Consider the following 14,196-nt stretch of genomic DNA (forward strand, 5'->3'; position numbering starts at 1 on the left):
TACTTGAACACAGTGTGAATTCAACTGGGATTTTGAAAAAAAAGTATTTATTGACTTTCATGTATTTTAGTACTTTGCCCAAATGTATGTTTGGAAATCTGAAGAGGATATCAATCCCCTAGAACTTCAGTTACAGGTGGTTGTGAGCTTTCATGTAGGTGCTGGGTATCCAACAAGTCCTCTGTAAGAGCACAGAGCCATCTCTCCAGCCCTCACCTCCAATAGAACTTTTTATAAAAACATTTACCTTCTAAATCCTAAATGTTTTAATTACCCTATCCCCAATGATTGTAAAACATAAGACACCAACGACGAACATTTCCCTAGGTAAACCTGAGTCCCAAGATCAGCAAACCTCATCATTTGAGTGCTTTTTAAATACCCACAATGGCCCCCTCTCTTTTCCCTGTACTGTTTCTACTATTAGGCAGCTGATGGTGGTGGGTAGTATCAGATGGCTGAGGTAAAAATGTCAGTGCTTTCCATCTGCCATTCTAGGCATTGTTCAACTAATTTGTGTCACCTTTCATTTTTGGCTCATTCTCTGAGAACTTCCTGTTTATGTGTCAGCTTCCCCTGCAAGGACTGTGAAGTACACAGGGAAAGGGACTGTACATGCTTGACTGTCTCTCCGGTACTGTGAAGAGAACGTAACACACATGGCATGTATGTTTGCTTATTGCGTGTGAGCTAGAAATTTACCTAAAAGGTTATTTGAAGACGTGTGAGACATGTAAGTATCACATTTGTCTGACTTAAAAGTTTGAACTATTTGTTTATCCTTTTCAACATTTGCTAAGTATTTCTATTTTGGGGATTTGTATCAAGAAAATTGATGGGAAATAAGGTGTAAGGAAGGCAGGCTCACTGTCCTAGCCTCCTGAAGTGGCTTGTTTGACTGTGCTGATTACAAAGCTAAAGAGTACTAATTGTTGTTAGTGTTTTTGTCAGCCTAAACAAAAATAGTTGGGATTGAATACACTTCTTCCAGAATTAAGGGCATTTTAACACCTTTCACAAAAAGTGTTGTGTATGTGTGTTGGTGGTGGTGGTGGGGGCGGGGTGGATGCTGCTAGCAAGGGAAATAGAAATCTAAGCAGGATGGAAAAATAGGTAGCTTGTTGGGTCTTTTTAGCTAGAGGCTTTTTTTTTTCTTCACTCATTCACACTTCCTGGTGACAAGATGAAGGTGCAGTTCAGTTCTTCATAAATGATTTGCATTTTAATCACATCCTTTTTTTCCCCTTGCAAGAGATAAAGGCTTTAAACATTCCGTAACAAAGCCCGAGATGAACTGCAACCAAATACGATGCCTTTAGTGGGCTAAAGACAACATATTTTTGAGGATAAAATAAGTTGAACGGTGTAATCGGCTCTGGACCACCCAACACAGAGCCATGCGCCTGGACAGACTGAAAGTGCAAATAAATCCAAGGCAGCAAGCACTCTGCCTTCAGGAGCAAATGCAATTTGCTTCTCGGTCTGTTGGTGGAAAAACCATCAAGTGGCGAAAATAAGTCCTTCGGAACCGAAAATAGCAGGCTCCATTCACGCGGCAACCAATAATATTTCTAGTTTACACTTGAATGTTTTCATTCCGTAACTGCCGCGAACTGCCAAAATACAATTTTATCGCGAGAAGGGAGCATTTTAAAAATAGGACGGGGTAATCGCAGAGCGTCAGAGGTTTTGAAATTCACCTCCCGCTACGCAATTTACACATGCTACCTGTTTAAAAAAAAGAGAAAGACAAAGGAAAAGAAACACACTGAGGGTGTGAAGACGTGCGTCTTCCCCTCACCTGAAGGCTCCTTAACCGGCTAGAAAGCCCAGGGCTCTGCTGTGGGCCAGCATCAGAAACAGTGCGGGGTCCCCGCAAAGTTCCCGCGTGTCTTCCTGCACCCGTGAGCGCGAAGGGCTTGATAATCCCACAAATTTTCTCGGCTCAGCCTAATCTGGGAGAAATCTCTCTCTCTCTCTTTTTTTCAAAACACCAGCCAGGGTGAGGAAGGAAGTGAGCCAGCGGCTTGGCCGCGCCGCGCGCACGCGCACCTCCCGCCGCGCAGCGCTGGAGCCCCGCCCCTCCCTTGCTTCGCCCCGCCCCTCGGCGCTGGGGCGTGACTGAGTCCCGCCGGCCCCTCCACGTCAATCATCTCTCCTCCTCCTCCTCGCACTCTCTGCACCTTGTTATTAATCTCTAAAGCGATAGCGCCCGGACTCCTCTCCCCCGGCCCTCGGGGGTGTGAGCGTGTGTGAATTAGAGCGAAGGCACCGCAAGCTCGCGCCTCTCTCTCTCTCTTTCTCTCTGTCCTCTCTCTTTCCCTCTCGGCTCGGCCCCGGCCTCGGCAAGCAACCCGGCTCGGCAGCAACCCCCGCGGCGGCGGCAGCCTCGGCGGGCGCAGGAGAAGGCCAAGGCCGGGCCCCGCGAGGCTCTCGTCCCGTCTCCGGCGAGCGCGGGCCCTGTCCTGCGCGCCCCGGTCGCCGTCGCCCCGGCCCGGCCCGGCGCGGCCCGCGTTCCCCTCTCCCCGCCCCCTCCCGATCCGGCTGCTCTTCGCTCCCTTCGGCCGCCCTCCGCCGCCTCGGTGGTTCCTCAGGCGGCCCGGCCCGGCCCGCCCGCCCCGCGTCCCCTCCGGCCGGTGCCTCTCCCCCCGGCGGGCTGCCTGCATGTCTTTACTGCCCTCAGCCCCGCCGCCACCGCCGCCGCCGCCTCCCCCGCCGCCGCAGCCCCAGCAGCAGCCGCCTCGCCGCCGCCGCCGCCGCCGCCGCCCGGACCCTGGAGCGCTGAATGCAGGTGAGGAGGGGGCGCGGGCCTGGGCTCTCCCGGCCCTGCGCGCTCGCCTTGCGGGGCCGGGCCTGCCGCCGCCGCGGGCCCTTGGGGCGAGCGAGCGGGCGGGCGTGTTTGTGTTTGCGTCTGAGGTCTGGAGGGGAGCATCTGTGGGGGCCTGGTGCGCGCGGGCGCGCGGGTTTGTGTGTGTGTGTGTGTGTGTGTGTTTCCCCCGCCGCCGGGAAATGGCTGCTGTTGCTGGTTCTGGGCCCGCCGAGGAAAATGAGGTAGAGTGTTTTCCGTGCTTCGGAGCGGGGCCGGGAGTGGAGCGAGGGGGAGCGCGTCCCCCCGGGGGAAGTGAGGTGGGCGAGGGACGAACGTGTGTGGGTGTGTGAGTTGGGACTTTGGCGGGCGGGCGGGCGAGTGAGCGGGCGGGCGGGCGGGCGAGCGGGAGGCGGCCCCGCGGCGAGTGGGTGTGCGTGTGTGTGCGTGTCGGGCGGCGGGAGCCGGCCCGCGTCGCCTCGGGGGGCGCGGGTTCCCGGCCGTGTGCGTGTGGGGAGGGGGCCGGCGTCGGGGGACCCCTGAGCGGCGTGGTCCTCCCGCTTCGAGGCCGGGGCCCGGGAGCCTCGCAGGTGAGAACTGCTCGGCGGGGCCCTTGGTCGTGGACGCGGGAGGGAGTGCGGCCCCCATGGAGAGCGGGCGAGCGGGCGGCGGGGGCTCAGGCCGCGCTTGCCGAGGCTGGGGCCGCGGCAGGAAGCGCGCCGGCCTGCAGCGCGGCCTAACCGTCTTCGCGCCCGCCCGCCAGCCGCTCGCCCGCCCGCCCGCCCGCCGGCCTCCCCAGACGCTCTCGGGACGCCGTGCTCGCGCGGGCCCTGGGCGCCGCCCCGGGCCTGGCCAGGTGAGGGTCGGGGGCGGGACACGCGGGTGGCGGTCTCCTGTGCCGCCTCCGCGTCCCCCCTAGGGAGACGGAGGCGGGTTTTTGGCGTCCTAACTGCAGGCCTTTCCTCGGCTGGCGGTGGGAACCCGAGGGAAAGTGATTCAAAACAGTCAATCTCGGAAGACGCGCTGTTGCCTTCTCCGCCGTACGCCCTCCTCCAAGGCTGTGCGAGGAGAGGCCGAGTCTACACGTTCTTTGTTGTTGTTGTTGTTGTTGCAGATTACTTTGTCGTTGGTGAGATTCCCCCCAACCCTTAGAAAAATGCCCTAGGAAGGCAGAGGCAGGACGGGAAGCTGGCCGCCCGGGCCTGTGGCGCGGGTGGGATCGGATCGGGTGGATCTTGTGAATTTGAAATTGCTCCTGCCCTGCCTCCTGGAGGGAAAGGCGTGGACGCAAGGAACTGAGGAGGAGGTCAGCGAGGAAGAGGAAGTTAGCCGAGCTGTCACCCTAACCCAGGCAGCTCATGGAGCTCAGACTGTGGAGGAGGACTGCTCGCTCGGGACCTGAGCTGAGCCGTTTGTGCCCGGCTGTTTAGATGCTTCTCGGTGTTCGTCAGCGTGGTCGTGGCTAGCAAGCGTGTTTTCCTCAAGTCTCCCGAACCCTCACGCAGCAGCCTCTGTGCTCCTGGAAAGCTGTTGTAGGAGAATCCGTGCGTTTGTTTCCATTCTGTTTTGTTTACTGCCGGTTTCCCGCACTGGCCTCTCATTTGTGTTTAGTTAGCCCGCTCAGCTAGACCTTGACCGGGTGGATCACAGAACAGAATGATGCTTTCAGGCTGTGCTCATGGCGAGGGCCCGAGACTGCCCTTCTCTGAACCAGGTCTCAGACACAGAAGGTTGTTCCGTTGGGAAGGTGACGGGTGGGAAGAGGAAGAACAACCTCATGTGTGCAGGTCAGCGGGGGGGAAAAAGACTTAATTTTTACAGACCTGTTGGAACCATGGCCATGTGATTCGTATTCATTCTCTTACTGTCTTTGCCATTGGAATATCTAGAGTTTGTGCATTTCTTACCTGTATCAAGACGATGGTATCTTTTCAGTAAGGTGGTGAGAATGGGATGAGAAAACATGTTTAACACATAGTAGGTGCCTTATTTTAGTACTGCATGCTCCAGACAGCTCTGATTATAAGTGTCGAAAAGCGTTGGTAAGTACAAATACACATTAATTATCTAGAACAATAGTGCTTAACCGTGAGTTAGGGATCAAGAATATACAGCTGGGAGTGTAGCTTCATGCACAACTTAGCTTGCCGGTATGAAGTCCTGGGCTTGGTTTCCAACACTGAAGGGCAAACGAAGTATTTCAGAGGCCATTGAAATACATAAAGTACTTGTAAGCATATGAGATGCACTTTTTCTAGAAATAAAGTTGTCGATGTAGCCTTGCATGTGAGTTTATGATAAATAGCCGTATTTGATAATAATTACTGTTTTTTTGAGTAGTCTCTTAGTTTCTTAGGAATTTTTTGTAACATAAACCCTGGGGGAGGATTCTAAGTTCTGTATATAATCAAACATTAAATTGGACCAAAGAACTAGAATTTATATACAGTCACAAAGTATTAAGTGTCATAAAAGAATGATATAATTCTTATAGTTCATGTTGACTGATTTTGGTAAATAAAACCTTTAGGAGTCACTTCTGAGTGGTGGAAGCAGAGTTTTTCTACCATCTTATGATAATTTGCTATTTTAATTGTTTTGTAGAGAATAATAAATGTGTTATTCATTGGATTTTAAGCTTTTTAAAATGTAATTGTAATTTATGTCTTTGGAAAACCGTAATGGTAAGGAGTATAAAGTAAAGCCAGGAAAAGTTAAAAGAATGACAATTTTAAAAATTACTTGCTTTTTAAAATTTGTTTTGAAAGTCTTGCCCTGTGGTGTAGGCTTACTTCATACTTAGCATTCTCCTGCCTCAGCCTTCCTACTGATTACCATTATACTTGGTTCTAATTTAAGGAGTTTTTTGTTTTTTTTCCTCCTAGTTTCCTTTTTGGAGTGTGAGGTGAAGACAGAGCAGTGAGAGTGTGGGAATAATGTCATTGAGAGCTAAGTTCATGTCTCTTTAAAAATACCAATTTTGAGGTTGGAGAGGTGGTTGAGTGAGTGAGAGAACATAGTACTCTCACAGAGGACCGGAGTTGGGTTCCCAATACCCATGTCAGACAGCTGACAACTAACTGTTGGGATCTGATATTCATGTGCACATAACCACATATAGACACAGTTAAAAATTTAAAAATGATTTTTAAAAACATGGTTCCCTATATTTTCTTTGTTTTAACAACAATGATCTTATTATATTTTCTAAATTTTATAAGTATACAGTGAGGTTTTCTAAACTTTCAAAATATCCAGTGAAAGTTTTAATATATAAACAACCACTTAAAAATTATATATATGTGTGCATGTACACATATATGTTTATAGAGATGGTTTTATTAGAAGGCAAAATATATTTTGATTTATTTAAAAAGTTAACATACAAAGTGTTAGATATAACTGTGGAATTTTCAAAAAAATTTGAGTTCCCTCCTATCTCTCCCACCCTTAGCCCCCTTTGTTTCTATCCTGCACCCCCATCTGGATTTATGTCATACATGTTCGTTTTTTTTTCCTTCTCCCTCCTCAGAATCTCTATACTCTTTCTTGTATTGTACTCCATTCTAGTATTGTAGGTTTTACCCACATTTATTCACACTTATGTACATATGAAGAGAGAGCATTGGTTTTGTTGTTCTGCATTTGGGTCAGATGGCTCAATATAATGCCTTCCGGGACACCCAGTTCCTTGCATATTTAATTTTTCTTTACAGCTGAGTAAAATGTCATTGTGTATGTATACCACATTTTCATTATGGGTATCTAGACTGATTCCATTTTTCTTGTTGTCATGGCATCTAGGCTGATTCCATTTCCTTGCTATCATGAATATAGCATCAATAAATGAGTGTGTATATTTATCACTATCGCAGGATATAAAGTCTTGAGTATATATACAGGGGTGTCATAGCTGGTTCATATGGTAATCCTGTTTTCAATTTTTTGAGGTGTTCTGTATTGGCTGTGCTAGTTTACACTCCCACCAGCAGTTCATAGGGATTCCTTTTCTCCACATCCTTTTCAGCCTGCTGGTGCAGGCCTGTAATCCCAGCCCTTGTGAGGCAGAGGCAGAACCCTGTAGTTTAGGTCAGTCCCAGCTTCATATTGAGACCCTGTCAGATAAATCAAAACAAACCACTCCTCCTCCAAAACAAAAAAGGCATCTCCCTACTCCAAACAAACAAAAGGCCAAGTATTTAGATATTTTATTTTTAATTCTGGAAATAGTCATCCTTTTTATTTAAACTAAAGAAATTATAACAAAGTCAAAGTGGAATATTGTTTAGATTTTAGATGTACTGTTACCTAAAGGAGCTGTAAACAACCTTTCCAGAATGTTCATTATAAACACCTTTCATTAAGAGGGATTAAAATATTTAGGAATTTCTGTCTTTACTGCTAATGCCAATCATGGCAGTAACTTCAGTACAAACTTTTAGTGCCTTATGCAGAAGTTTGCATGTCCTGGTTAGTATGGTTGTCTTCTGTGTAGTCACCTACTTGAAGCACCTCATGTTTTGTGACTCCTCCATTCCTCGACTCTTGGGATTTTGTTTGTGGCTCACAGACCATTTAAGAACTGAAAGGGACATTTCCCCAAATTTCATTGACGAGAATTTGTCATAGAGTATTATTTAAATATAACGAATGTGAGTAATAGGCCTGGCTAGAAGATGGTTTATCTTTGCTACAAAGGGCTTCAGGGTATTGGTTTACATGATAATACTTACTTATAAAATTATTTCTAAAAGTTGAATTATAATACTTAAGAATTGCTTTCCATCTTCAATGTAAAATTTGAGGGAAAAATAGTAGGGAAGGGAGGGAAGAGCTCCAAGGTAACAGGGAACAAAACTGTGGAAGGCTTGAATGGCAAATGAATTTTACCAAGTAGTTAATGGTTTGCAATTTTATGAGAACTTAAAAAATTTGGTTGCATTTGGTAGGCATGTCCTTTACTGTGCAATAATTGATAGTCACTGTGGTTTACTAGGTTCTGGCTGCTTGATTTGTTTCCTGTATTTTGAAATCAATTGGATCTGTGAGCCAGAACTCTGAATTTCAGTTTCTGGGGTTTAATTTCACAGAAAACTTTATTTTTCTTTTAAAAATTCTTTTAGTATTTTATACTTTAAAGAAACATTTAGGTGAACCTTGACATGTTGCTTTCTTTTAATTTTGTAATTTCAAAGTTACGATAACGTATGTGAGTCAATCCCAGCAATAACAACAAAAATGTAATTATTAACCCATGTTCCATGCTTCACAATGAAAATACTACATCTTTGCTTTACTAACTGCACTGATACTGGACTTAACTAGCACATGAAATAGATTTTATCTCTGGACAACTTCAATTTTAATTTAGTGTAGTCTTTCATTGTTCAGGGATCTTACAGTGGGAAACCCTGACTCATATTTACTTACTTTCCCTCCAAGAACTTGGCTATGTATCTGAGTATTACTTTACCTTGGTCATGGTTCTCATTTCCCCCTTCCCCTCCTCCTCATTCCTTTCCTCGTCTTTTTATTCCTTCTTTCTTTCCTCCTCTGTCTTCTCTTCCTTCTCCCTCATTCTGACTTCCTCCCCTCTGAGGGCAATTTTTGAGTAGTTTGATTAACTTCTTCATGGTGGATATTTCTCAATGTTTTGCATCTTGAAAATTAAAAGCCTTGTTCAAGGATCCACTCTGTATCCGTTAATATGCCTATTCTAAAGAGAAGTATGAAAAATGTATAGGAGACATTGCAAAGCTTATGGAAACCTGTGCATGTTTGTTTGTTTCTTTCTAATCATAATGTTAACAGAACACAATCTCCTAAATAACCTACAGTGTTTATCCTATAGGTTCATATTTAATGCAACATTATGTGTAAATTTATGAAAAAATAGTGACTTCTGTACAGAATGGAAACTGCTAGTAACTTTTTGTTACTATGACAGAACAACCAAGTGAAACAAAGGAGGGAAGATTTATTTTAACTTATTTCAAAGGTTTCAGCCCATAGTTTGCTGGCGCCCTTAATTTTTGGACCATGCCAAGGCAGAGAAAAGTTGTTCACTTTATGGTATCTAGGATGCAGGGATGGGATGGGGACAAGACATACATTAGCTGCTAACCAAGCGCCTTTAATGCAGAGCCTACAGAGGGCACTCCAGATTCAAACCATAAGTTTAAACCTTGAAACTGTAAAATGATTTCAGGTTTGAAGTCCTTGGCGCAGGAAAAGTGTTATTTATAAGCTGGTGTCTTAATTTATTATTCAATTACTGTGAAGAGACACCATGATCAAGGCAACTTAAAAAGAGAAAGCGTGTAATTGGGGGCTTGCTTATATTCATCAAGGGTGAGTCTATAACCATCATGGCAGGGAGCATGACATCAGACAGGCAGGCATGGCACTGGAGTGGTAGCTGGGAGCTTGCTGTTCTGCAAGTTGGAGGCAGAGAAAATTGGGAATGCTGTGAAACCTCAAAGCCCATCTCCTAGTCACACACCTCCCCAAAGGTCACACCTCCTAGCCCTTCCCAAACAGTCCACTAACTGGGAATCAAACATTCAAATACATTAGCCTCTGGGGGCCATTCTCATTCAAACCACCAAACTGGGCCAAACTGAGCATGCTATCTGTGTGTTCTGCCACCCAGTTTAAAATAGTCAGCCTGCCCCCAGTCTCCCTCCCTCCTTTTTGGATCAAGTGTTTACTGTGGAATGGAACTAATACTTTAAGATTACTAAGTATTAAGGACTAAGAAAATTCATTCCTGTAGCCCTTACACATGTAACCTAAACTAATGTTTCTGAAAATACTGTGATATAGATAGTATGATTCTTAAGAATTCAAACCTTCGACCTTCAATGTTGTAGCTGTTAGAAATTCATTTAGGTTCTCTGTTTCAGTTTCTTCACCTGTAATAAGATAGTAATAGCACTTATCTCACAGTTGAATAATGATTAAATGATATATTCTCAGTGTTTAGAATGGTATCAAGTGGATCTGCAATAAAAGCTATAATTTCAATATATGCTAGCTATTGCAGCTTATTATTTGTAAACATACAAGTTATTTAACATTACAGTGGGACATGTTTGACTCCAGGGTGCTTACTTTTCCATGAATAGGGCATTTAAGTTTGGTTATAGCAAATAAGTAAGTATGCTGATAGTAACATTTAGTGCTATTACAGAGTACATAATAGGTTTTAACTTACAGGGATGAGTAAACAGAGGTGGAAATCCCCTCCACCCCTTATAATGAAATGAAAGGAAGGCAAGAAAATAGGTTAGAGCAACATCTTTATCATTTTCTGACTTTTATTCCTTTATATACACTATCTCTAGATAGATTTTTGTAAATTTCTTTGCACCTTCTATTTCATACTTAAAATGTTCCAGTTATAATAATAGTTAATATTTTCTAGTTATACATTGTGTGCTAGGTTGAGTCAATACACTTTCAGTAAAGATGTAAATATTTTGGTTTTGTGGGTCAGGTAAGATCCTTTTTGCATAATCTATTTTTGTTGTTACAATTTTATTTCTTTTGAGGCAAGATTTCACTTTAAAGCTTAGGCTACTCTATAACTCAATACACTTCTGCCTCAGTCTATCTGGTATTGGAATAACAGATGTGAACTACCATATCCAGCTAAAATTTTGTTTCTTAATCATTACTTAAAGTTATAAAAATTAGCTGGGTGGTGGTGATGCATGCCATTAATCTCAGCATTCAGGAGGCAGAGGCAGGTGAATCTTTTAAATTTGAGGACAACCTGGTCTGCAGAACGAACAGGACAGCCAGGGTTAGACAAGTAACCCTGCCTGACTCAAAAAACAAACAAAAAATGAAGATAAATAAAAATTAATACTACTATCAAGTCAGGGTCTAAGCCGTTTACTAATCTCTACGTTAGTTTTAAATAAAATATCCTTTCTTGTAATGTTGGTGCAATTGATATTATTAATTCCTGTTGTATATTTGAGAGTTGTGAAATCTAACAGATTTCATGAAGGTCACATATTAAGTGGAAGATTGACAATTAGGTTGTTGGAATTCCTAACATGTGTGCCTTCCAGGATGTTTTTCCATTGCCTAGTCTCCTAGAATAAGGTGCACATTTTATAGCATTATAAGGAAGGCCCATCAAGATCTTTCCTTTGCTTATCTCCCTAGTTTTATTATTACTCTTTCCTCTTACATATCCCCTAGCTTAGCCACAGTGAGTGACTTACAATCTGATCTGTGCTTTAAATGTACCTACAGTACCTTATACTTTATGAACCCACTGATGTCTTTAATAATTCACCTCAGGTGGGAAACCTTATCTGACACTTACAGACTTTGCTTTATGACTTTTCTTTTGTGTTTTTAGCATCCTCTGTGTTGGTCTTTGATAAAATTTGCCATAAGGTCTTATAATTACCTGGTTTATGTCTTGGCTTTTCTTCTAGAGTATGTTATTTTGAAGAGTACAGATGATGTATAGTTTATCCTTATGGTTTAAGTTTTTGAAGCAGAATAGGGAACATGTGATGCTTTGTATATAGTAAGAACTTAGGAAATGTGTATGAAACCTGTAAGTGCCATTGTAAGCAGTGGAAATTAATTACATCAACAAATATGTAGTTACAGATGTTAAGTTTTTGGAAAATCAGTTTTACTTTTGGTTAACTACCATGAGTTGAATAGGAACATGAAGATAATAGGGAAAATTAAAGTATGATTATGAGTGAGATCTGGGCCAACATAAGGGATATTAGTTTTGTCTTTATGTCATTGACATAGATTTCAACTCTAGAGCAGAAGTATTTTTAAAATATTGAGGTCTCTTACTGATAAATTGTAAGTTGTAATACGGCTTTATTTTAGGAGACTTCATTAGACTACTCTTATTTTTATTGGTAGATACTGTATAGCCCCCAAATTTCTTACTGATCTATACTGTTAAAAATATTGGGAACTATTGGATGATTTTGAACAGGTTGATAAAGTTTAAAGTTTTCTCCTTCCTTCTTTTTGAAATTGGTAGGGATGGAACCTGGCTGGGTCTTAGATAGGACAGGTGAACACCTGATTTCTGAAATTTATTTTTAAGAATACTAACCTGGGCCAGACATTGGTGGCACACCTTTAATCACAGCACTCAAAAGGCAGAGGCAGGTGGATCTCTGAGTTCGAAGCCAGCCTGGTCTATAGAGTGAGTTCAAGGACAGCCAGAGCTGTTACACAGAGAAACCCTATCTTGGAAAAACAAAACAAAAATCCCAAGCACCAACAACAAAACCCAAACCCACTAACCTGGACATTTGAAGAAGGCCTAGCTTGATTGAGCAGCCTGAGTGCCAGTCCAGCCTGATTAGGTGTAGCTTTCATCCTTTAACAAAGAAGCTTGTTTGTGCATAGATAGAAGGCCACTACAGTGATCCATAGCTGATCACAATGCAAAAATATAACTGACTGAAATGCCCAACCCCATTTGGCACATCTATGATACAACCCCTACACCTAAGGCTCAGGGAAAATCGTGAAAGAGGAGTCAGAAAGATAAGAGCCAGAGAACCAGATTGCTTGCCGCAAAGACATAATAAGGAAGTTGAACCATGAAATCTCAACAATATGGTTGCCTAAACAAGACCTGCGTAATGACAATACCATTCGAAATGTCAATGTGGATGGGTTAATCTCAAAATATCCTCTCCTGCATGCAGAGCGTTATAGAGAGAGGGTGAGTAAGCTCTATCCAGTGACAAGTCCTTTGATAACCAATCAAGAGATCAGCCCATGTTGCACATGTTCATTTGAGCAACACTAAATGATGTAAGTGATAAGTTTTGAATTTGAGAGTGAATTGGGGGTACATGGTGGAGTTAGACATGGGAGGAGTTGGAGTGGTGAGAGAATAGAAATGATGTAATTGCACTACCCATGTGTGAAATTTTCGGGAAATGAAAATTTTAAGTTAAATATTAATCTGGCAGGCAAGAGGAATAAGTTGAAATGAGAAATTTAAGATTTAGAATTAAAATATAAATGGTTAAGTCAAGAATTAGATTTAAAGTGGTGGTATAAGTATAATCAAAACATTGTATGAAATTCTCAGGGAACTAATAAAATAGATTATGTTGAGATGAAAAAAGGAAGCTTCCAAGGCACATTGGTTATTTTGTATGAAGGAGAGAACACAGTTAAATAAATGAGAATATGCTGAAAGTTATTTCGGGGAAGGAAATTAAGAATTTTGTGTTCGTGGTGGCACAAGCCTTTAATCTCAGCATTTGAGAAGCAGAACATCTGTATCTCTGAGTTTGAACACAGCCTAATTAATATATTGAGTTCCATTCAGGCCAGCCAGGGCTACATAGTAAATTCTTGTCTTTAAAAGAAAAAACAAACAAACAAACAAAAAAACAAACAAAAAAAGGTTATAGAAATAGATTGGTGTGATCTCTAGTGATCTCTAATGGAAAGACCCTTCTTAGTTCTTGACTGAGTGTATTCAGTATAGACTTCCTGTCCTGCAGACTTCACAAGTTCTTTTGCTAGGTTCTGAGAACACTGTTGATAACCTGGAGAAGACGGATTCTTTTGTATACTGAAGATAAAGGAAGTAAAATAAGCTGGATTGAAAAAGAATCTGTTTGGCTGAGTGTTTAGCTCATTTGGTAGAGTGCAACTTAGCATCAGTTACCCTTCCTTGGTCTGTTCTATCACCACATACAATTGGGTGTAGTGGCACATACCTGTAATCCCAGCACTTTGGAGATGGAGGCAAGGGGATCAGAAGTTCCAGATTCCTTGGCTACTTAGTGAGTTTAGGGATACCCTGTGATATATGACACCGTGTCTCAAAAAGAAAAACAAAATTAGCTCTTTCCCTAAAAATTCCTAACCAAACAAAACTATTAATCAAAATAACAAATAAATAAAAACTAATATGTGATATGGAAATTAGTGTATTTAAGTAAGATCTAACAGTGAGTCTAATGACAATCATAAGTGTAAAGTAGTGAAAATATTCTGAATATTTTTGTAACAATTATAATGTGACATGAAAATTAAATTCTGCTTTTGGCAAAGTTGTAGTTAACACTATCATATGTAGACTTTGTTTACGTCTATATGAAAACTGATACAATTTCACAGATTCCCTGATACTCATAGACCCCAGGTTAACAATCTACTTATTGTCTCCTGGGTTCTCTCTACTTTGTGTATTTTGTCTAAGTTATATACTTTTCTTTACAGATGGTAATAATTTTTATCATTTTTTTTTTGTCTTTTTGAAAGTAATATGTGCTCTTTTAAAAAGAAAAACTTGAATTGATACTGAAGGGGATAATTTCCTCATTATTTTAGCTCATAGTAATTAAGACTATTAGTGTAGT

The 14,196-nt window shown here is 42.5% G+C and overlaps 1 protein-coding gene across 4 annotated transcripts in view; it reads left to right on the forward strand.

The window, feature by feature from the left end:
- Window positions 1-2,528: 2,528 nt before the first annotated feature.
- The window catches only part of Cnot6l (CCR4-NOT transcription complex subunit 6 like), an 83,641-nt gene continuing 71,973 nt past the window's right edge, over window positions 2,529-14,196 (forward strand). The window contains exon 1 of one of the 4 annotated variants that reach the window (XM_051198305.1): window positions 2,529-2,791. Coding sequence is in view for 1 of the 4 variants with exons in the window: in XM_051198302.1 (XP_051054259.1) it covers window positions 3,047-3,051 (5 nt within the window). In the remaining 3 variants the exon portion in view is untranslated. Of the gene's footprint in view, window positions 2,792-2,970; window positions 3,052-3,281; window positions 3,397-3,916; window positions 3,936-14,196 lie in introns of those variants that run through there. The other 3 variants (XM_051198302.1, XM_051198303.1, XM_051198304.1) reach the window with 3 other exon arrangements.

The sequence above is a fragment of the Phodopus roborovskii genome, unplaced genomic scaffold, assembly GCF_943737965.1.
Source record: "Phodopus roborovskii unplaced genomic scaffold, PHOROB, whole genome shotgun sequence".
NCBI lineage: Eukaryota > Metazoa > Chordata > Mammalia > Rodentia > Cricetidae > Phodopus > Phodopus roborovskii.